The 24,342-nt window shown below is 48.8% G+C and overlaps 1 protein-coding gene across 2 annotated transcripts; it reads right to left on the bottom strand.

Moving 5' to 3' along the window:
• Positions 1-328: 328 nt before the first annotated feature.
• Positions 329-16,382, bottom strand: LOC116945601 (D(4) dopamine receptor-like). Of its 2 annotated transcripts, XM_032960072.2 has the most exons (8): positions 12,021-16,382; positions 11,267-11,529; positions 10,390-10,502; positions 8,423-8,704; positions 7,204-7,456; positions 5,639-5,747; positions 3,893-4,257; positions 329-2,956 (listed from the first exon to the last, which is right to left on the bottom strand). In XM_032960072.2, exons 2-7 carry the CDS (start codon positions 11,507-11,509, stop codon positions 4,031-4,033), a joined length of 1,227 nt encoding a protein of 408 aa, XP_032815963.1. In that variant the 5' UTR covers positions 11,510-11,529; positions 12,021-16,382; the 3' UTR covers positions 329-2,956; positions 3,893-4,030. The 2 variants fall into 2 exon arrangements, with proteins under 2 accessions (XP_032815963.1, XP_032815962.2); XM_032960071.2 differs by having other exon boundaries at positions 11,267-16,215.
• Positions 16,383-24,342: the final 7,960 nt, after the last annotated feature.

Here is a 24,342-nt window from a genome sequence, read left to right on the forward strand (position 1 = left end):
TGTTATATATATTTTTTATTTTATTGTTTCCCTTCTACGTGACTTTACCGAAAGAACCAAGAATACTGTAAACGTACTTTCATTCAGATGGATCGGTGGCACAGTGGTTCGCGCACTGCGGAATGAACCCGGCCTTTGCTAACAGTGGTGAGTCAGATGGGGACCTGTCCTGATCCCAGACTCGTGGCAACCTGGGGAAATCTCTTAAGTCATTACAAGCTTTGTTTTTTTGTCAGTTGTGCAATATTAATACTTCACGAAAGACGAGGCATTTACACGCAGATCTCTCGTTCGGTCATTGTGACATTATTATTATTCGTTTGTAGCGTTTGTTGACAAATAGGCTTTTATTAAATTGTCATGATTGATAACAATTTAAATGTACATCAATTAAAGAAGCGCTCCACTGACAGATGTCAAAGGTATCCATTACAACAGATATCGACACCTATAGTGTTTTTTTAAGTGCACAATATATACAAGCATTGTGGTCTATATTGCAAAGAACAATGTGTTTTAAACATGCACGTGATTGCATGCGTTTGACACAATACCTGTACATGTACAAGAAAAACAACAATAGCAGCAGTCATTCCCTCGCTGACACCGCATTTTGTGCTAGGTTAGGTGCACTTTGAGGTTATCACGTGCATTGTCAAAGGCTGTCTGCTGGGTTAGCCGACTTGAGATGAATGGCAGGCATATAGTGAGGGAAAAAAGAATATTGATCCACTGCTGATTTTGTACGTTTGCCCACTGACAAAGAAATGATGAGTCTATAATTTTAATGGTAGGCTTATTTGAACAGTGAGAGACAGAATAACAACAACAAAATCCAGAAAAACGCATGTCAAAAATGTTAGAAATTGTTTTGCATTTTAATGAGGGAAATAAGTATTTGACCCCTCTGCAAAACATGACTTAGTACTTGGTGGCAAAACCCTTGTTGGCAATCACAGAGGTCAGACGTTTCTTTTGTAGTTGGCCACCAGGTTTGCACACATCTCAGGAGGGATTTTGTCCCACTCCTCTTTGCAGATCTTCTCCAAGTCATTAAGGTTTCGAGGCTGACGTTTGGCAACTCGAACCTTCAGCTACCTCCACAGATTTTCTATGGGATTAAGGTCTGAAGACTGGCTAGGCCACTCCAGGACCTTAATGTGCTTCTTCATGAGCCATTCCTTTGTTGCCTTGGCCGTGTGTTTTGGGTCATTGTCATGCTGGAATACCCATCCACGACCCATTTTCAATGCCCTGGCTGAGGGAAGGAGGTTCTCACCCAAGATTTAACGGTACATGGCCCCGTCCATCGTCCCTTTGATGCGGTGAAGTTGCCCTGTCCCCTTAGCAGAAAAACACCCCCAAAGCATAATTTTTCCACCTCCATATTTGACGGTGGGGATGGTGTTCTTGGGGTCATAGGCAGCATTCCTCCTTCTCCAAAACAACGCGAGTTGAGTTGATGCCAAAGAGTTCCATTTTGATCTCATCTGACCACAACACTTTCACCCAGTTGTCCTCTGAATCATTCAGATGTTCATTGGCAAACTTCAGACGGGCATGTAAATGTGCTTTCTTGAGCAGGGGGACATTGCGGGCGCTGCAGAATTTCAGTCCTTCACGGCATAGTGTGTTACCAATTGTTTTCTTGGTGACTATGGTCCCAGCTGCCTTGAGATCATTGACAAGATCCTCCCGTGAAGTTCTGGGCTGATTCCTCACCGTTCTCATGATCATTGCAACTCCACGAGGTGAGATCTTGCATGGAGCCCCAGGCCGAAGGAGATTGACAGTTCTTTTGTGTTTCTTTCATTTGCGAATAATCGCACCAACTGTTGTCACCTTCTCACCAAGCTGCTTGACATGGTCTTGTAGCCCATTCCAGCCTTGTGTAGGTCTACAATCTTGTCCCTGACATCCTTGGAGAGCTCTTTGGTCTTGGCCATGGTGGAGAGTTTAGAATCTGATTGATTGCTTCTGTGGACAGGTGTCTTTTATACAGGTAACAAGCTGAGATTAGGAGCACTCCCTTTAAGAGTGTGCTCCTAATCTCAGCTTGTTACCTGTATAAAAGACACCTGGGAGCCAGAAATCTTTCTGATTGAGAGGGGGTCAAATACTAAGTTCCCTCATTAAAATAAAAATAAATTTATAACATTTTTGACATGCGTTTTTCTGGATTTTGTTGTTGTTATTCTGTCTCTCACTGTTCAAATTAACCTACATTAAAATTATAGACTGATCATTTCTTTGTCAGTGGGCAAACGTACAAAATCAGCAGGGGATCAAATACTTTTTTCCATCACTGTACGTACATACACGCACACGCCTGTAGCAAAGTGCACACATCAAGATTAAAGTGTACAAGTTGCAATGGGACATGAATACACTTTTGCAATATCTGTTTCTTATTAAACGCATGTTTTAACCGAACTTTTGGAAACCATCATCATTAGGGTAATCAAAACTGATAAAGACATATTAAACTATGTTAATTTCAGAATAAAAATTTGTCACAATTTTTCTAATAGGCTCCATTTAAAAAAAAAATTGGAATGTTTATAACCGATATTTATAGAGGGCGCAGTCATTAACAGAACATCAGAGTTAGTTGAGTGACGGTCACAGCAATAATTTATGTTTTGAACTTATTTTGTACCGTACATAGACAACCGCGATACATCTTTTTCAGAAGGGTCTTCAAATGTTTGACCACTTCCATTTTAATTGTGTTGTTGTTGGTGGTGCTTCATGGAAGTACAGTGCCTGCATGAAAGCATGCAACTACAAATGATCTGCAACCCACTTGCTGTACTGTCATCTAGAGGCGACTGAGTTCTCTCTGATGGAAATCGTCATCTCTGCTGAACCTCCAACCCCCGGTTGGACAGGTGCTGAATCTTGGACGAATTTCCTTGGAGCTTTAGAGGTGAGAATCCACCACCCTCGCAGAGACCTGTGGAAATGTCGAATCGTCATCATCACACATCGCCATTTCTTCCTTCCTTATGTTAGACCCCATAGCTACTGAAAGGTCAACAACCATAGCTCAAGGTCTGCTAATTCATCAAATCATCATCGTGACGGTCCAAGAGATCTTCGTGATGCAAACGTCACTGATGCGACCATTACTTCCCTCCTGCTAGATTCTAGAAATGTTGCAACAAATTGACACTCGTGTTCCAAAAAGCTGCCCTTACACATCATCAACACATTGGATGGCCACATCATCCGGCATGTATGCAGTCATCCCAAAAGCTTGAAATCCAAGCAGGATTTTGGCCTGGATGGTGCTTAGCTGGGCGACGAATACGCACAACACGTGCTGCAGGCTGCTGTGCCGTTCCTCTGCGGGCAACGCTGCAAAATACCATGTGACTATACTTTATACTTATAAAGTTCCACGTACTGTACTGTATGTGCTCAACCACCTTCGCCAACTCGCACTACCCAGCGTGGTGAAGTATGGCCAAAATAACCCCCAGGACCCTGACGGCGTGGGGAGGCACCTCGCCCGCCTCCGATTACACGGTTGGCTACGTACGGTGCGAAGGAAGTTCAACGGATGTATATCCAGCAACGGACTGACAAAAACTGGTCTGTTACATGTACATAAGATCACTATACATATATATAAAAATATATTTTTAGAGTGATTCCGCATTTCTCGCGTGCCTTGTGACAAACCGTTCCAATTAGCTGGGGCGCTTGTAAAGATGCTCCATCAATTGAGTTCACCATGCGCGACCAAACGATTGACTAACTGTAGTGCGCCCATTATACTACTATATGTACTGAATATTGAACTTCTTTCGCACCATACGTATCCAACCTTGCTAATCGGAGGTGCCTTGGATAAGATTGTGAATGACACCTTTTTGGAAGCACGTACCGGTAGGAGAGGTTGCAGCTCGGGAGTGACTTCTCTGTTGGCAATTGACAGATTTTCTCGTATCCAGAGCACCCATAATCCCCACCTCTCTCTCTCTCTCTGCGCCTCTCCCCCCCCACCGACACCTCCACACGCATGTCAACAACGGCGGCGACGCGGTGGTGCGCTCTGGCAAGGGCAGCGTCTGCGGAGGGCGCGCCTGAAGTCCGGGTTGAAGGCGGCGTAGATTAGGGGGTTGAGGGCGCTGTTCACGTAGCCCAGCCACGTGCAGGGCCCGCTGGCCAGCGCAGGGATCCGACAGCCGGGACACACAGCGTGGGACACGTGCACTACGAAGAACGGGGTCCAGCACACGAGGAATGCGCCTGGCAAAAGGGGTGCGGACGACCGATGCCGCAATGTTAATTGTACATCGGCAAACTCCACCCGTGTATTCATAATAAAGGGGTGGGGGGGGTTAGATCGTGTAAATACAAATGTGTCGTTAAACCCGCCACCAGCCGACACAGCGACTTAGTAAGGTTTGTCTCGTAAACAAAACGTGCCATGGCAGTCTGGAGGTTGCTCTACCAGCAGCTACTGATGACAATGATGCCGCTGCTGCTCCTGCTGATGATGCGCTTGCCGCTATCGCTGATAATTATTATTCTGCTGCTGCTACAGCTCAAGATCATAGCTTACACGTATACCATATGGCATGATCACCACTAATCTATACTTTTTTGATCCAGTGCTATAGGCTGCCTACACACAAACTGAGCCACGGCATTCCCTATGCGCAAAGCATGCAGCTCGTATGCACGTGCACCCAGGCCAGTGGTGAAGTGTAGTTGGCATGGGGCCCTGTCCAATTTTACCCCACTTTGTAGCCTGTTGCCTTGGCCCCGCCTGGCACGTGAGCACACGTGCAGTTGCACCATCTGGCACACTCGATAGCCAAGCCACTGAACCAACCCTTAAAATGCAAAACAAAGTGGAAGCGTAGTACAAAGCAAATGGGTAATCTCAGTGTCCCGCAGAGATATGGTCCGATCGCTGAGACGTAAAGAAAGATTACGATTAAATTTTGATTTAAAGCTTTCGTGACTGCAGGGATTCATATTCTTGGTTCTTTCGGTAAAGTCACGTAAAAGGGAAACAATAAAATAATAAAAATATAAAAGAATAAAATTATCACTGTTTTAGTGTTTAATATTTTTATTATTTTATTGTTTCCCTTCTACGTGACTTTACCAAAAGAACCAAGAATATGAGATTACGATTGTTTTTTCATAAAAGATAAACAAGCGACAGAGATGAGACACTTGCATACCATGGTTTAAGATTATTGAAACGACAGTGATGAACAAGACATAGAGATGAGAATGATGTGGATAAGAGACACAGATTCGTGATATGAATGAGCATGATCGAGATTAAAGAGCTGCAGACAAGAGATCCACACGAGCGGTCACCGGTGGCAGAGTAACTGCAATTGGCCAGGTGGAGCCGCAATGTTGTTGAGAAAACACATCCCATGCGGGTTCTCAGGGGGGCCCCAACTCGTAGCTTTGGCCACCAGGGGGTGGAGGGGGGGGTCAAGGCACCCCCTGTCCCCCTGCTCGTTACACCACTGGTGCAGTACTGCACAGGCGTGCCCTACCAACAAACCGCTAAAAACAGGGCCCCACCAGTGAATCAAGTTGAAAAACCCCCCTCCCCCCCCCAACCACTGTGTATGGAACATCTGAACTCACTGCATCTTACCGATGACGATGGGAAGCACCTTCATGGCTTTGCGATCTCTTCGGCCGATGAACCAGCTCGGTCTCATCCCACTCACCTCCTCGGTGGTGCCTCTCCTGCCGCACGAGCCCTACGGACCGCACGCGCCCCCCCCACCCCGGCTCCGTGTGAGTAACGCGTCGTCGTCGTCGTGGTGGGGACGCACGGCACGCGGCGCGGACACCCTTGATTTGTACAGCGTGCTGGAGCGCCCTCTCCTGTTGGGCACAACGCCGACCCGACTGGAGCGATCGCGCAATTAATCGCGCGCGAGAATTGGCCAGCCCGGTGCCGAGAGGTGGAGCGAGATGTTATAACTACCTCGACCCGGGTTCCATCCTGACCCTGACTGACGCCTCCTGTATATTTGGAGTTTGCATGTCTCTCTCCCCGTGGTCGCGTGAATTTTTCTCCGGGTCGTCTGAGTTTTCCCCTCCACATTTAGAATCAACGTGTGCGTTTAGAGCAGTGCACGCACCCCCTTGGGGTGCAAGATGCCCTTTCTGGGGGTGCGAGACATGGGCAGATTTTTTTTTAAGGTAAATAATGGAAACACAGATTAAGCACGGGCACTTAAGTACAACTACTTTTTTTCGATTTAAAGCTTTCGTGACTGCAATGATTCATCTTCTTTGGTTCTTTCGGTAAAGTCACGTAGAATGAGAATAAAATAATAAATTGATAAAATAAAATTGTGTTATTGTGTTATTTTATTTTATCAATTTATTATTTTATTCTCATTCTACGTGACTTTACCGAAAGAACCAAAGAAGATACAACTACTTTGTTTCAGCAAACCCTCTATCTATGTATTAACATTGTACGTTTTGTTACAATTGAAAACCAAATGGGTGCAAGGCTGCATGAAAAGTTAAGCACCACTGGTTTAAAGTATTTGGCTGCTCTTCATGTCCACGTGATAAGCCACTTCGTGGAGCTGCCATTTGTAGCCAGGTCGCTTCTGAAAAAGGGCTCAGTGGGCCCTATCTGGTAAAAATAATAATAATAATAATAAAAAAGTTTAGTTGTAGTTAGATAGCAGCGCAGCAAGTAGATTGCCGACATACGTGCACCGCTTTGCGCGTGTTCCCTCTCTCTCTCTCTCCCCACGTGGTGTTTTCTCCACACACCGCTCTCTCCTCCCACGCGCAGCACAACGCCCAAAACGTTGATTTTGGCGAGCACCTCATTGCTGAGACTCAGTCTGTCTCATTTGTGTGAACCAAAAAACTCAACACGTTCATCAGTAACAACACTGTGGCCTTAAAAGGAAATCAAATCTATGTAATAGGCGACATGTCGGGAAATGGCCCTTCATAGCAATTATGTTATGTGCATTTGGTGAGTGGTGGAAATTCCACATTCTTATTGTGAAAATGTCTCCATATCATGGCACCATGTTGCCAAGAACGCAATTAGTAAATTCTATGTTTTACTCGTTTATAAATTCACTGATGGATGAAGGCCTCCCATGATGTCGCTCGCCACTCATATTAGCCGTGGCCTGGAATCAAATTCAGGTCGCCACTCCCACCTGACCCCTTCACCTGCAGGTAGCGGTGAGCGCTCTTCATGGTGCTGCTGGTGGGGTTGGTGAATGCGCTTGTATGCTCCTCCTTCTTCTTCTCATCCTGATGATGATGCTGCTGCTGATGCTGCTGCTGCTCCTTCTCGCCAGGGATTGAACTCTCACCCTGGCAGGTTGGAGACCCACTCGGCCTCACAGCTCCTGCGCCGCTGAGCTCTCTCGTCCGCACACTCTCCTTCTCCTGGCTACGCCGTACGCTGCTGCTGCTGCATCTGCAATAGCCGGCGTGCATATTCATAGCAATAACTATTATTGTGAAAACAATTTTCAGCACTTTATTATTCTACTTTTGGATAGAGGCCCTTCCCACGCCGTGTCGGCTAAGGGAATTGTTTGGCCATACTTTAGAACGCTGGTCAGTGCGGGTTGTATAAAAAGGGGTGGTCAAGGATCGGTTCAGTTATAACTCGCCACTGATGTTAGCCGTGGCCTGGAATCTAACGTGGAATACTGTCCAATACCCGCACAATACTGGGTTCATCGTGCGGGTATTGGACTTTATATCGCGTAAATATTGGCTATAATGGCTCTTCTTCATAGCACCCTGCCTAAACGGCACAGGCCGGCGGTGGCTATGCACGTGGCCTAAAATCCAGCACTGTGGAGACAGCAGCGAGGGTTGGTGAATCACCGCACGAATGTTGTGAAACTCCATTCCCGTGGGCGTCGAGGAGGAGCCGTACCCTGGCTCGTCAGGAGAAGGCACGAGATCGAAAATATGGACTAATATCGTCTGTCCCTCCTGTGTGCGATAGACCAGGGGTCGGCAACTTGTGGCTACAGAGCCGCAGGCGGCTCATAAGCGACTGCTTCGTGACATAATTTATTAAGGACCACTGTCTCGTATTCACGTGCATTGCGGCTCTTGAAACATTGAGTTGTTTTTCCAACCCCTGTGATAGACTGGGTTTTCCCTGGGTGCTTCGGTTTCCTACCACGGGCAAACACTCATTAATAGGATGAAAACATATATAGATAGGACGCCAGAGCTTGGGCAATTGTCGGTCGCCGGCTCGCCGCCTGGTTGCCTTCCTGGTCGTCCGTGTTTCTTTGCGCCTTCTGAGAATATTGTGTGCATTTACAAGTTTAACGTATATACGTTACACATTTGTTATTTTAAGGCCAACGCAGCCGCAGCAGCAGCAGCAGCAGCAACGCCACCGAATAATCTCTCTTACTTATGCCGCGCACTCCACCTCCGGAGCCCCCGGCAGACGCAGCAGTAGAGCGCGAGCATGGCTGGGCAGGGCACGAAGAAGGAGCACACGGACGAGAAGATGACGAAGGCAGGCCGCTCCAGGCGGCACACGGCCGGGTCGCGCTCCGGGTTCGAGTTCGCACCCAGAGCCAGGGGCGAGGCGAGCGCCAGAGAGAGGAGCCACGTGGCGGTGATGAGGGCGGCCTGGCGCACGTTCACGCGCTTGTGCTCGTAGTGCAGGGGCGCGCGCACCGCGATGAACCTGCTCGCTCGCGCGCGCGCGCGCGCACGGAGACGCGCCTCCGATTAGCACGCATCTACGACTAGCACGTAAAGCGCAAAATAAGGTAAACATACATACACACGTACACGCACACGCACGCATAGAGGCGGACCATTCGTGCACGCGTAGGGAGACGCGCATGCACACAATGGACAAAGATCCCCATATAGCCTTGACAGGCTGTTGGGACAAGTGCTGTTAGCAAGCACCTATGAAGGCCGTCATGCCTTGGCTGCCTTTGTCTCTCTCATGGGGATGTTTTTTTTTTACACATCGCACCAGGTACTCATTTGAGGCTGAGTCGACCCAGGGGAAGCCCGAGATCGGTTCGGATAATCGTCACTGGTGTTGGTCGTGAGCGGGAATCGAACTCGTGTCACAAGGTTCATACACTATCGCTCCCCACAATGACTTCACACACAGACAACTCCCCATCACATAAAATTTGGTTTTGGATTTAAATACGCATTTTTCAATTCTGAAAATTATAATATATTGCTTTGAATCTTGACTTAAAGCTGTCGTGACTGCAGGAGTTCATATTCTTTGGGTCTTTCGGTAAAGCCACGTAGATATAAAAAATAACAATATCCCGACGTTTCGATCGCGACACAAGCAATCGTCATCAGGTGAAAACAATATTGGGAGAACTGCTGAGGCAGGAAAACAAATATTTGCTTGTGTTGCGATCGAAATGTCGTGATATGCTTTTTATTTTAAAAAAAATATTTTTATATCTACGTGGCTTTACCGAAAGACCCAAAGAATATTTATTGCTCATAGTAAAGGTTTTTGGGTTAGATCGCGTTACTAATAAATGTGTCGTAACCCTCCACCACCCGACACGCCCATTTAGCAAAAAAGTGTCACGTTGTCAAAAGACAAATAGTTCACTACTTTAGCCCACCGGTGTGTTGAAGAGTGAATCCACAACATTTACAGTTTGAGTACTTTGATGTTTCGCTGGTAATTACATCCAGCATCATCATCGGGCAATTCGCCAGAATGGTAAAGCCCTCAATTGCTCCCGGTCTTAAATATAGCAGCAGGGTGACGTCATAATTGAACTCAGCCTATGTATTAAACTGAATATCTATTGCTTTGACTCGAATGTGATGAGGATTACTCTGCATGTCAGAGCAGGTATAAAAGTGCTGTCCCCTACGTCACTCGAAGAGATCTCAGCGGTAGCTCTGTGATATCCACTTCCGTTGACCATCCTCTAATACGAAGGGTTGCACTGTTGAGCAAGAGATCCAAATGGATTCATCATCTCATTGCATGAGGCCGATATCGTAATCGGGCTAATATTTGACATGTTTTTCCCCTCTAAATGTTTACATCATATTGAAAACGCCACGTAGACACTGAAAAGCAGGGTTCTTCATCGCAAGGCCCGCGTGCCACTGGCGTCTCCTGGTCGTCTTTAGTGCAGTCCCTGACGTTGTGGCCCACGACAATACACAGAGACTGAAAACACCGCCCATCATCATCGTGCTGCTGTCACCCCCCTCCCCCCCCCCCCCCCCCCCACAGTGGTTTCAAATTGTGTGACGGCCCTCACACTGATGATGAAGAACAAAATACAAAAAAGTTAGCGAAGATCACCGTTGTAGACGAACCAAAGTGACACCTTAAGCCAGGCTGTGGGTGGTGTCTGACACCTGTCAAGGCTGATGGCGCACAGGTTGTAGATGGAGGCGGTGCACAGCATCACGTCCAGGGTCATCAGAGCGTCGCACAGCCCGCTCCCCAGTGTCCACACGCCGCTCAGGAACTGCTCGCTCGGGCGATCAAGTGCAGATAACGCGCCCTCCGTGCTCGCACGGTTGGACGTTGCGTACGGTGCGAAAAAAGTTCACCGCACACAACACGGCACGTACGCGCCGGGAGCGGGGCGGAGGGGGCAAGGTCGGAATTTGCGAGACCACAACATCGCCACCATCATCCGCATCAGCAGCAGCAGCACGAACTAACTAAACTATAAAATAAGCTAAGACTAAAAACACACCACCACCACATTCAGCAACCAAGAACACCGCCACCCACCGCTACAAATTCGGGCATCATCCACTACACGAACACCCCTTGACAGACTTAAGGGGCAAGTGCTGTTCGCCAGCACCTGTGAAGACCGGCACCGCACACGAGGGGATGGGTGTCCAGCACCACGCCTGGCTGCCTTTGTCTCACTGGTGGCCATGTTTTTTACACATCGTACTAGGTACTTATTTGATGCTGAGTCGACCTAGAGGAGGCCCAGAACCGGTTCTGATAATCGTCACTGGTGTTGGCCCTAAGCGGGAATCGTACTCGGGTGGCCGGGTTCATAGCGCAGTGCGCTACCGCGCGCCACTATTTGCACAAGACAAAGATCCCCCGTATAGCCTGAACAGATTGTCGGGGCAAGTGCTGTTAGCGAACACCTATGAAGCCCGAACCGGAATAGCACGCGAGGGGGGTTGGTTTTCCAGCAACCACGCACACAGAGACACACGGACGCGCGATTTGGGGACCCAACCAGCCAGCTCAGCCACCCACCTCCGAGTAGACGAACAGAGGCAGCACCAAGATTCCCACCAGAAGGTCGGCCACTGCCAGGCTCACGATGAACCAGTTGGTGGCCGTGCGCAGGGAGCGTTCGGTGGTCACGCAGAGGCACACGAGGGAGTTGCCGAGCAGAGTGGCCGCGACCAGACCCACGCCGAGCGCCAGTGCCGGGTAGCTGAGTCGCTCCGGTTCCTCCTCTCTCCCGTACGGCTCGCCGGAGCTCAGGTTGTGCATGATTGACTGATAGATTGGGGCTGATTGATTGGGTTTAGGTGAGCGGCGTGTGCTGTTTGCGCGCGCGTGTGCGTGTGTGTGTGTGTCGAGGCAGGGGGTTATTGCGCGTGTGTGTGTGGGTCTGTCTGTGCGTGAGAGTGAGTCGGCTCAGTCTTAATTGACGACCCGGTGCGGTGTGTACAATATCAGCACGGGGGAGACAAAGGCGGCCGGGCGTGGTGCTGGCCATCCAACCACTCGTGTGCCGTACAGGCTTTCATAGGTGCTCGCTAACAGCACTTGCCCCGACAGTCTGTTTAGGCTATACGGGGGATCTTCGTATTTATCTTTTATATTATAAGTGTGTGTGTGTCAAATTCTGTTGGAAAATATTAAACTTGCCCGGAAACACTACGAGACTTGTGGTGTATATATGCAATCTATACTGTACGTAGATGTACGTGGCACATTGGAGTCGCAGAATGCTCATTAGTTAAGCTATCTTATAACTTATAATATGTGCATGTATTACCTTTTCATTATGAAATTGCTGCTCCTGTTGTGCCACCTGCGTAGACGAGACAGAAGCTGCTGTTGTTGTGTCACCTGTGTAGACGAGACAGAGGCTGCTGTTGTTGTGTCACCTGTGTAGACGAGACAGAGGCTGCTGTTGTTGTGTCACCTGTGTAGAAGAGACAGAGGCTGCTGTTGTTGTGTCACCTGTGTAGAAGAGACAGAGGCTGCTGTTGTTGTGTCACCTGTGTAGACGAGGCAGAGGCTGCTGTTGTCGTGTCACCTGTGTAGAAGAGACAGAGGCTACTGTTGTTGTGCCACCTGTGTAAAAGAGACAGAGGCTGCTGTTGTTGTGTCACCTGTGTAGACGAGACGAGGCTGTTGTTGTTGTGCCACCTGTGTAGAAGAGACAGAGGCTGCTGTTGTTGTGTCACCTGTGTAGAAGAGACAGAGGCTGCTGTTGTTGTGTCACCTGTGTAGATGAGACAGAGGCTGTTGTTGTTGTGTCACCTGTGTAGACGAGACAGAGGCTGCTGTTGTTGTGTCACCTGTGTAGACGAGACAGAGGCTGCTTTTGTTGTGTCACCTGTGTAGACGAGACAGAGGCTGCTGTTGTTGTGTCACCTGTGTAGAAGAGACAGAGGCTGCTGTTGTTGTGTCACCTGTGTAGAAGAGACAGAGGCTGCTGTTGTTGTGTCACCTGTGTAGACAAGACAGAGGCTGCTGTTGTCGTGTCACCTGTGTAGAAGAGACAGAGGCTGCTGTTGTTGTGCCACCTGTGTAGAAGAGACAGAGGCTGCTGTTGTTGTGTCACCTGTGTAGAAGAGACAGAGGCTGCTGTTGTTGTGTCACCTGTGTAGACGAGGCAGAGGCTGCTGTTGTTGTGTCACCTGTGTAGAAGAGACAGAGGCTGCTGTTGTTGTGTCACCTGTGTAGACGAGACAGAGGCTGCTGTTGTCGTGTCACCTGTGTAGAAGAGACAGAGGCTGCTGTTGTTGTGCCACCTGTGTAGAAGAGACAGAGGCTGCTGTTGTTGTGCCACCTGTGTAGAAGAGACAGAGGCTGCTGTTGTTGTGTCACCTGTGTAGAAGAGACAGAGGCTGCTGTTGTTGTGTCACCTGTGTAGAAGAGACAGAGGCTGTTGTTGTGCCACCTGTGTAGACGAGACAGAGGCTGCTGTTGTCGTGTCACCTGTGTAGATGAGACAGAGGCTGCTGTTGTTGTGTCACCTGTGTAGACGAGACAGAGGCTGCTGTTGTTGTGCCACCTGTGTAGAAGAGACAGAGGCTGTTGTTGTGCCACCTGTGTAGACGAGACAGAGGCTGCTGTTGTCGTGTCACCTGTGTAGACGAGACAGAGGCTGCTGTTGTTGTGCCACCTGTGTAGAAGAGACAGAGGCTACTGTTGTTGTGTCACCTGTGTAGAAGAGACAGAGGCTGCTGTTGTTGTGCCACCTGTGTAGAAGAGACAGAGGCTGCTGTTGTTGTGTCACCTGTGTAGAAGAGACAGAGGCTGTTGTTGTGCCACCTGTGTAGATGAGACAGAGGCTGCTGTTGTTGTGTCACCTGTGTAGAAGAGACAGAGGCTGTTGTCGTGTCACCTGTGTAGAAGAGACAGAGGCTGTTGTTGTGCCACCTGTGTAGACGAGACAGAGGCTGCTGTTGTTGTGTCACCTGTGTAGAAGAGACAGAGGCTGTTGTTGTGCCACCTGTGTAGACGAGACAGAGGCTGCTGTTGTTGTGTCACCTGTGTAGACGAGACAGAGGCTGTTGTTGTGCCACCTGTGTAGACGAGACAGAGGCTGCTGTTGTTGTGTCACCTGTGTAGAAGAGACAGAGGCTGCTGTTGTGTCACCTGTGTAGAAGAGACAGAGGCTGCTGTTGTTGTGTCACCTGTGTAGAAGAGACAGAGGCTGTTGTTGTGCCACCTGTGTAGACGAGACAGAGGCTGCTGTTGTCGTGTCACCTGTGTAGATGAGACAGAGGCTGCTGTTGTTGTGTCACCTGTGTAGACGAGATAGAGGCTGCTGTTGTTGTGCCACCTGTGTAGAAGAGACAGAGGCTACTGTTGTTGTGTCACCTGTGTAGAAGAGACAGAGGCTGCTGTTGTTGTGCCACCTGTGTAGAAGAGACAGAGGCTGCTGTTGTTGTGTCACCTGTGTAGAAGAGACAGAGGCTGTTGTTGTGCCACCTGTGTAGAAGAGACAGAGGCTGTTGTTGTGCCACCTGTGTAGACGAGACAGAGGCTGCTGTTGTTGTGTCACCTGTGTAGAAGAGACAGAGGCTGTTGTTGTGCCACCTGTGTAGACGAGACAGAGGCTGCTGTTGTTGTGTCACCTGTGTAGACGAGACAGAGGCTGTTGTTGTGCCACCTGTGTAGACGAGACAGAGGCTGCTGTTGTTGTGTCACCTGTGTAGAAGAGACAGAGGCTGCTGTTGTTGTGTCACCTGTGTAGAAGAGACAGAGGCTGCTATTGTTGTGTCACCTGTGTAGAAGAGACAGAGGCTGTTGTTGTTGTGTCACCTGTGTAGAAGAGACAGAGGCTGCTGTTGTTGTGCCACCTGTGTAGAAGAGACAGAGGCTGCTGTTGTTGTGTCACCTGTGTAGAAGAGACAGAGGCTGTTGTTGTGCCACCTGTGTAGACGAGACAGAGGCTGCTGTTGTTGTGTCACCTGTGTAGACGAGACAGAGGCTGTTGTTGTGCCACCTGTGTAGACGAGACAGAGGCTGCTGTTGTTGTGTCACCTGTGTAGAAGAGACAGAGGCTGCTGTTGTTGTGTCACCTGTGTAGAAGAGACAGAGGCTGCTATTGTTGTGTCACCTGTGTAGACGAGACAGAGGCTGTTGTTGTGCCACCTGTGTAGACGAGACAGAGGCTGCTGTTGTTGTGTCACCTGTGTAGAAGAGACAGAGGCTGCTGTTGTTGTGTCACCTGTGTAGAAGAGACAGAGGCTGCTATTGTTGTGCTACCTGTGTAGACGAGACAGAGGCTGTTGTTGTGCCACCTGTGTAGACGAGACAGAGGCTGCTGTTGTTGTGCCACCTGTGTAGAAGAGACAGAGGCTGTTGTTGTGCCACCTGTGTAGACGAGACAGAGGCTGCTGTTGTCGTGTCACCTGTGTAGATGAGACAGAGGCTGCTGTTGTTGTGCCACCTGTGTAGAAGAGACAGAGGCTACTGTTGTTGTGTCACCTGTGTAGAAGAGACAGAGGCTGCTGTTGTTGTGCCACCTGTGTAGAAGAGACAGAGGCTGCTGTTGTTGTGTCACCTGTGTAGAAGAGACAGAGGCTGTTGTTGTGCCACCTGTGTAGATGAGACAGAGGCTGCTGTTGTTGTGTCACCTGTGTAGAAGAGACAGAGGCTGTTGTCGTGTCACCTGTGTAGAAGAGACAGAGGCTGTTGTTGTGCCACCTGTGTAGACGAGACAGAGGCTGCTGTTGTTGTGTCACCTGTGTAGAAGAGACAGAGGCTGTTGTTGTGCCACCTGTGTAGACGAGACAGAGGCTGCTGTTGTTGTGTCACCTGTGTAGACGAGACAGAGGCTGTTGTTGTGCCACCTGTGTAGACGAGACAGAGGCTGCTGTTGTTGTGTCACCTGTGTAGAAGAGACAGAGGCTGCTATTGTTGTGTCACCTGTGTAGAAGAGACAGAGGCTGTTGTTGTTGTGTCACCTGTGTAGAAGAGACAGAGGCTGCTGTTGTGCTACCTGTGTAGACGAGACAGAGGCTGTTGTTGTGCCACCTGTGTAGACGAGACAGAGGCTGCTGTTGTTGTGTCACCTGTGTAGACGAGACAGAGGCTGTTGTTGTTGTGTCACCTGTGTAGAAGAGACAGAGGCTGTTGTTGTTGTGTCACCTGTGTAGAAGAGACAGAGGTTGTTGTTGTGCCACCTGTGTAGAAGAGACAGAGGCTGCTGTTGTTGTGTCACCTGTGTAGAAGAGACAGAGGCTGCTGTTGTTGTGTCACCTGTGTAGACGAGACAGAGGCTGTTGTTGTGCCACCTGTGTAGACGAGACAGAGGCTGCTGTTGTTGTGTCACCTGTGTAGAAGAGACAGAGGCTGCTATTGTTGTGTCACCTGTGTAGAAGAGACAGAGGCTGTTGTTGTTGTGTCACCTGTGTAGAAGAGACAGAGGCTGCTGTTGTGCTACCTGTGTAGACGAGACAGAGGCTGTTGTTGTGCTACCTGTGTAGACGAGACAGAGGCTGTTGTTGTGCCACCTGTGTAGACGAGACAGAGGCTGCTGTTGTTGTGTCACCTGTGTAGAAGAGACAGAGGCTGCTGTTGTGCTACCTGTGTAGACGAGACAGAGGCTGTTGTTGTGCCACCTGTGTAGACGAGACAGAGGCTGCTACTGCTGCTGCGTGCGATGCGAGCTGCAATGCTCGAAGCTGCGAGCTCGCAGCTCCGAGTGGGGGTGGGGGGGGGGGTACTGCGCTCAGCTCATGCAATCAGGGATGACGCTCACGCACAGCCTCGCACACAAAAAACAAAGAACGCCCCCCCCCGTGTACTCTTAAAAAAAGACTGTTGGGGCAAGTGCTGTTCGCGAGCAACTTGTAGATGGAACGGCACACGAGGAGTTATGGGTGGCTAGTACCATTGCCCAACCGCCTTTGTCTCCCCCATTGGCGATATATAACCGAGACATCGCACCGGGAACTCATTTTAAGGCGCGGTTGACCGTGGGGATGCACAGGACCGGTTCAGACACCACTCGCCACTGATGTTAGTCGTGATTGGGATTCACACCTAGGTCGGCGACTGTTGGTCATGGTGGGGCGGGGGGGGGGGGGTGGAGGAGGCGGTGTTTAACCATACTTCACTCCGCTGGTTGTTAGCGCATGGGTTGGTGAAGCTGCGGTGAGCCTCTAGCCCCGGTTCAGATATCACTTCGCCACTGAGGTTATCCGTGTCCGGGGAACTTAATTCAAGGAGCTCGGTTCATCGCGGAGACCGCTGCTAACCACAGCGCCGTAACAATAAAATGCTGTTCAATATAATTGGGAGTGGGGAGCTGAGGGTGGTGGAAGGAAATAGATAATTAGGTGACGTTCAAAGCATGTCATGTAACCAGGTGGAGGCCCTTTAACCCACACGTGCTCGCTGTGTCTCAGCAACACGAAATGAAAATTCTGATCGCGTGTCTGAGCATCATCGACACGAGGATCAGGGGGTGTGGGGGGTGTGCGTGGGAGGGGGGGTCACATGGTGTCAACGTGGTGTCCTGCTCAAGTGAGCAATGATGCGGTGCTCAATATCGACTCCTCGCACCAGGGGATGACATTCCAGGCAAGATTATTTTATTGTAATTATTTCCAGGCAAGCTAAACGGGGCTTGAGCCTGGATGGTGTGATTCCACGGGGGTGACCGCCATGCGTACAACCACTGGCGGAGCCGGGGGGGGGGGGGTTACACGTGCCCCCCCCCTCCCCCCAATGATCCGATCGAAATCCCTAATTTCGATCGGATCATTGGGGTTTATTAGTAATGAATCGGCATTTTGCGACCCCCACTGCCACTGTGTAGCATATTATTACGTGCCAGGGACTCTACGAGATGATATGACAATAGTCTGAGTCCATAATTCGCAATAAGTAGCGGCAAAGCAGTTATAAGTGACTCAGAATTGTGCGCAGTTGCGTCTACAGTCCACGACTTCCCTGAAGGCATCAACACCTTCAGCGAGCGTGATGCCGATCAAACAACGCGGTTCGAATTCGACACCTCGATCGATGGCTGCGCCATCGCCGCACACGCGTCGAATAAAAAGCAAGGGACAAGTCCTTACTTACTAACAACTCCTCTACAATTTGTCATTGCTGGAGGGGTTGCCCCCCCCCCCTACCTGAAAATCCTGACTCTGCCGTTGCTAGAACGCAGACGGTGTGGGTCGTGCAAGCGGAGCTACGTTGAGAGCGGTGTAGCAAAACACACGGTTGTGCTGTACATATATGTCCCCACGCCTGTAACGCTCCCCACACTGCACTGACCCCGCCACTCTCCAGCGTGGTGAATTCCCATATTATTGGTTCCTTCGGTAAATTCACGGAGATAGAAAATAGAAAATAAATTCCCGTTGAGTAACTCCGCCACGCAAAACAATCCGCGCGGTGTGGGGTAGCCCTCGTCCTCATCCAGCAGTGGATAGACACACACACAAATAGGGCCTGTTCATGTTGACAGAGCAATTAAGGCGGCGATCGGGTCTCGCGTTGTATAGGGCGGAGCGGATCCTGGCTCCCAATTAAATCTGAATGATGGGTGAAGACGTGCGGCGCGCGTGGGGGCGTTGGAGGCGACGGTGCTTGTCACATGTCGTGACAATGGACGAGCCAGACAGCAGTTAATCTCGTTGAAAGATGAGGATGAGGGAGACACCGTCTCGCGAATACTCTGCCGATGAGACGCTGTCTGTCGAAACCGGTCCACAGTTTTGCTTTGCCCTGCGTTCGTATGAACGCCGCTGGAATTTACGCACCTCCCATTAGCATGGTTGGCTACGTACGGTGCGAAAGGAGTTCAACATACACACGTTCCTCCTTCTGTCTCTCAGTGTAATCCCAAAAACACGCTTCTCTCGATACCACACTTTGAGGTATATGTTCCATTTGCTTCGTTAAAAGTCCACGTTTGTGATCATATAGCAGCCTACTTTAATATTCTGCGTTGTCGTCCCCGCCGTAGGAATGTGGAATGCTCATCGCTGACCAACAACGGCGCAGAAGGGCGCCGCCCAATGCTCGTTTGAGTAAGGCACATGTTCATTTGACATCGGGGAAGGAGCGATAGCCAGATGTTAACTACCTCGCCTGGTTTGCAGGTGGTCGTGGGTTCGATCCAGACCCTGACGCCTGCTGCATATTTGGAGTCTGCGTGTCTCCCTCTCTCTCCCCGTGGTCGCGTGGATTTTTCTTCGGGTCCTCCGGTTTTCCCCTCCACATTTATGCAACACGCGTTCAGAGTATTTGGATGCTGGATATTACCACGTGATAAGCCACTTCGTTCAGCTGTCATTTGTGGCCAGGACGCTTCTGACAAAGCGCTACATCGCTCAGTGGGCCTTACCTGGTAAAAAAAAAAAGTTATTAGTTTTAACATAGTTCAATTCCTTGCAACAGAGTTCCATACCAACCCGCGCCTGGCCACTGTCCCCGCGTCCCTTTGCGAGTTCACGGGGCAGTGATGTAGCCACCGAGTGAGTGTGAGTGTCCAGGCGCAGACGGTGCAAATGCACCGAGGTACACGTGCGGGAGGGACCCGGATTCCGGGCTACGAAGAGTCGAAGGAGAAGAGCCGGCCACGGGGGGGGGGGGGGGGGGACATTGGACAGCGTCGCGGGGTAATTTCATTCCTTGCACCGAGGCCAATACCAACCACACTTCGGCTCCGAGTAGAACAACAAGACTCACATTCGACAACAACACTGCCCTAAAAGGAAAAATAACAACATGATTGACGGCATTTAGGGAATGGTCATTTTACAGAGCTCTTAGATGATCCATCTCCATTGCAACAAAGGTAATACATTGTGATGTGCAAAAAGAACCAATGCCCTAAGTGTTGCCTTTATATATTTATTACTTTTGGGGCAGCATCATTGACGGATGTGCTGAGATGTTGTTACTTGTGCTCGTGCACCACTACCACCACATTATCACAACAACAAACACAATTTCCACAACCGAGTAGAGTCAGTCTACAACCTGTGCTTCCTCCCTCGTCAGTATCACCTCTGCCCCCCTCCCATCCCTTCCTACCCAGCGTCGAGACGACGGCAGGACATATTTGCATTTCAAAAGGTGCCGCATGAAAGACGCGTCGTGGTCGGAAACCGACAATTTGAGTGCAGCAGCAGCATCGTAAATTAAAGTGTCTAGCAATACACTCTCTTTCTCTCTGTGTTTCTCTCTTGCCCCCTCCGTAACTATGGAATGGATTAGAATTGACGAGACGAATACATTTGCATGTGAATTGAAGTTTCTCAACCGCCGAATCCATCAGCGACATCGCGATGGCCCACGTGGTCCTCCTAAGTGGACCCAGCCTTGGGGCGTCAAAATAATGCGGCCGTGCGCTGTGGGTCGACCACGCCAGCCCCTGAATAATTATAAGAGGTGCTCGCGAACAGCACTTGCACCAACGGGATGTTAGGGCAATACGAGGTGTGTGTTGTCTTTGTTTGGAAGTGGCGGAGGTGGCGGTGGTGATTATAATTATTGGTGGTGTTTGAGCCACTTCGTAGAAAAGTACCGGTTCGAAACCTATCACAGTCAGCTATAACACGTTTCTGTTAAAATTATTACCGAAGCTCGCGGTCTGCTGAACTCAAGGCATTAAACACCCTGTCACATGAATTACGAAACGTCATCATCATAAGCAGCAGCAGACGCGACGATCTATCCAGGGTTGCATGGAGACTTTCCCAAGCCGTCACATTATCGCGATGCAACTACCTCACTCGTACGCACGAGTTCATAATGATTTAATGGCTCCATTAAGAGGTTGACGATTGCACCGGTGAAAATTATCACGCGATATTTAATTGTCACACGTGTTCAGCCACCGGACGTAAGGGTTCGGTGTATCAGGACGATGCGATATCCTTGCAGACGCTGCTGGGTTTGTTTTTTTGTTGACAGAAAATACAACCGAAGGACAACAATGATGAATCCAAGAATTGACGATACACGCGTTGCTTGATAGAACGTGCCTTACATAACAGGCTCACACAAATGGACATTGCTATTGATTCCACGCAGCCGTGCCTAGACGCAATTGAAATCTGACAGTTATATAGATGTGTGTGTGGGGGGGGGGGGGGGGGGCGCAGTGGTTACTACTGCCCGGCGCTACGTACTCGGCGACCCGAGTTCGATTCCCATTCACGGCCATCATCGGTAGCGAATATCTGAACCGGTGATGGGGTTATGGGTCTCCCGTAGGTTGACTCAGCCATAATCAGGGAACCCGGCGTGATGTGTAAACAACAAACACATGAATTTTGATTTAAAGCTTTTGTGACAGCAGGGATTCATATTCTTGGTTCTTTCTGTAAAGTCACGTAGAAGGGAAACAATAAAATAATAAAAACATAAAACAATAAAATTCTCACGACGTTTCGACTGCAACACAAGCAATCATCATCAGGTGTGAAAACCACAGCAAGAAAATTTGAAAAAAGTGGCGTTTTTTAACGTTAGCACCACGGACAGCGATTTGGCAATTATTCAGATGGACGAGTCCATCTATGTTCGGAAAAGAGGAGGGGGGAGACGAAAATAATGGATGCGGTCTGAAAGCCACCGTAAGCGTGAACAATCAAGACCCGAAATGGTTTATCAAATCCTTCCAATGATTGCTAAGCCAGAATCCATCTTCTCGGTTTAAATTGTTTCTGTTTGTATATGTGGATAGCCTCATGAACGAATCTCTCATGGTAGCCAGATGGCTTGCAGATAACCTCTGTCTTGGAGAAGTCAATGTCATGTGAGCCTACTGAATTATAACAGTGATCTGCCACGGCCGAGGTGTTGGTCCTACATTGCGGGGACCACAAAAAAATATCTCCAAAATCTTTAATAAACACAAGATCCAGGTCCGATTCAACACATTACATAAAATCCGTGATCTGGTTCCGTCTGTAAAAGATGTGATTCCGGACATACAATACCCTGGCGACTACAAACTAAGTTGCTTCTGTGGTAGTAGTTACATTGGAGAAACCAAACGACATGTCTCGGACCGCATCCGTGAACACAAAGCAGACCTAAAACACGGTAGGACCAACACCTCGGCCGTGGCAGATCATTGTTATAATTCAGTAGGCTCATATGACATTGACTTCTCCAAGCCAGAGGTTCTCTGCAAGCCATCTGGCTACCATGAGAAATTCGTTCATGAGGCTATCCACATATACAAACACAGAGACAATTTCAACTGAGAAGATGGATTCTGGCTTAGCAATCATTGGAAGGATTTGATAAACCATTTCGGGTCTTAATTGATTGTTCACCCTTACGGTGGCTTTCAGACCGCATCCATTATTTTCGTCTCCCTCCTCCTCTTTTTCGAACATAGATGGACTCGTCCATCTGAATAACTGCCAAATCGCTCTCCGAGGTGCTAACGTTAAAAAACGCCACTTTTTTCAAATTTTCTTGATGTGGTTTTTACACCTGATGATTGCTTGTGTTGCAGTCGAAACGTCGTGAGAATTGTATTGTTTTATATATATATATTTTTATTTTATTGTTTCCCTTCTACGGGACTTTATCGAAAGAACCCAGAATATAACACATGCTGCTGGGGATACAAAGGCGGTCTGGCGTGGTTTCTGGCCACACACCAGGCCCTTGTGGCAGTGGCCTTCACAGGTGCTACTCGCTAACAGCACTTGCCCCAACAATCAGTTGAAGGCTATACGGGGGATCTTTGTCAGCGTTTTGAGTCTGCGTGAGGATGCAGGAACAATTCTATGAAGCGCCTTTTCATCAGTCCCAGCAGCGCAAGAACGACCATTATGCAAATTTAATAAATGTACAATCTAATTGCGGATACACCTGCACCAACATAATAAAAAAAATATTCCAATTCTACGTGTGTATATATATCTACACAATATAGCATATCCAGACGTGTATATATTGCGGTTGTTGAGCACAAACAAGAAGGTCCAAAAGGCCAAGCGGCCAGCAACAATCAGAAACTCGCCTGATGACGTTGGTTGTTGTTGTTATTGTAATCTCCGGCGAAACGTCACAGAACTCACATTGTAAACGCCGTGGGTTGACTCTCCAACACACAACCGGTGTAATGTACTAATAACGAATTGACACGTTTTGTTTACGTGACAAACATAACAAATTGGCTGTGTCGGGTGGTGGAGGTGTTAACGGCACGTTTATTATAATGCGCGATGTCACCCAGCCCCCCCCCCAAAAAAAAAACCTCCTTTATGATGGACTATTAACGCGGCGACTGGACATCGATCATCGATCTCCCGGTCTCCAGAGCAACAACAACAACAAACAACAAAGAAATTGCACAGTCTAAGAATTTGACCAGCAGGAGGAAGGGGGGGAGAGAATAGTCGATCATGGGAGATGGAATTCAAAGAATCGAGCAGTGCGAGGTGAAGACGCAGAGAGATAAGCGAAGTATCGAACCGGCAGTGTGGTCGTTCAACACAGCAACGGGATTGGACACCCAAGGAGATATCCGCATTGGCGTTGCGAGCGTTGCACAGGGGAGGGGGACCTTGCCCCCCCCGGTGGCCAAAGCTACGAGTCGGGGCCCCCTTGAAAAGCACCATGAAATTTGCTTTGAACAAGTGTGTAAAAGAACAAAAAACTTAAATTTAGATTTAAAGCTTTCGTGACTGCAGTAATTCATATTCTTAGCTCTTTCGGTAAAGTCACGTTGAAGGGAAACAATAAAATAATAAATATATATTATAAATAATTATATACTTTTTACTTTATTGTTTCCCTTCAACGTGACTTTGCCGAAAGAGCTAAGAATAACAAAACACTTATTTAAAACGCGGTTTTATTTTTTAATGAAAATGCCTCGGTGCGATCGTGCGAGAGAGAAATCAAATGTTGGGGCCCCACCTGACCGATTGCCACAGCCCTTGAGCTGTCCTTACTTCGCCTCTGACAACAATGACAAGTCAACAATTAACTGTAAAAAGTTAACAGTGTTGTCACAGAGTATTGTGATCGCGTATTATTACAATGATAAAGCTTCTGAGAAAGGCAACCAGAGAGAGGACTCAAAAATAAACTTAAAGAGTTGGATTCTCGACCACGGCCAACATTCGTGGGGAATATCTGAACCACTCCTGGGCCTCCCCTAGGTCTACTCAGCCTTACATTAACACCTGGTGTGGCGTGTAGGCACCGCCACTGGGGAGACAAAGGAAGCCGGGCGTGGTGCTGGCCATACCCCCCACCTCCTCCTCCGTGTGCCCTGCCTGCCTTAATAGGTGCTCGCGAACAGCACTATGTGCAGGTGCGTCACACGTGCCGTTGATACATTCTGATTCAAATTCAGAAGCCCCATGTGCGTGTGTATTTACGTGTCCGTCGCACGTGACATACACAGCGATCGTTTTTTAAACAATAATCGGGTGAATCCCACGTGTTACGACTGCATAAAATAATCATAAACTCATGATTGTCGTTATAAATCGTTAGATTTTCTACATCCAGCTTCATCGATGCAACCGCATCAGAAAAAAGATGCACAATCCGAAAACACGGAGGCGCGCATATTTCATTGAGATGGAGAGCTGACCCTAGGGCGGACGGCAAATCTTGAGGCGACTGCCCCGTGC

Source organism: Petromyzon marinus, chromosome 24, assembly GCF_048934315.1.
Source record: "Petromyzon marinus isolate PM22_M1 ecotype Great Lakes invasive population chromosome 24, UKy_Petmar_22M1.pri1.0, whole genome shotgun sequence".
Taxonomy (NCBI): domain Eukaryota; kingdom Metazoa; phylum Chordata; class Hyperoartia; order Petromyzontiformes; family Petromyzontidae; genus Petromyzon; species Petromyzon marinus.

What these genes read in the sequence shown, in the direction of transcription:
- LOC116945601 (XM_032960072.2), bottom strand. Translation starts at nt 11,509, where the DNA reads ATGCACAACCTGAGCTCCGGCGAGCCGTACGGGAGAGAGGAGGAACCG. An exon ending in GCGCTCACCGCTACCTGCAG is followed by an intron (nt 5,748 to 7,203) that starts GTGAAGGGGTCA and finishes TGCGGTCCGTAG; the next exon opens with GGCTCGTGCGGCAGGAGAGG. An exon ending in GGTGCTTCCCATCGTCATCG is followed by an intron (nt 4,258 to 5,638) that starts GTAAGATGCAGT and finishes CCCTTTTGCCAG; the next exon opens with GCGCATTCCTCGTGTGCTGG.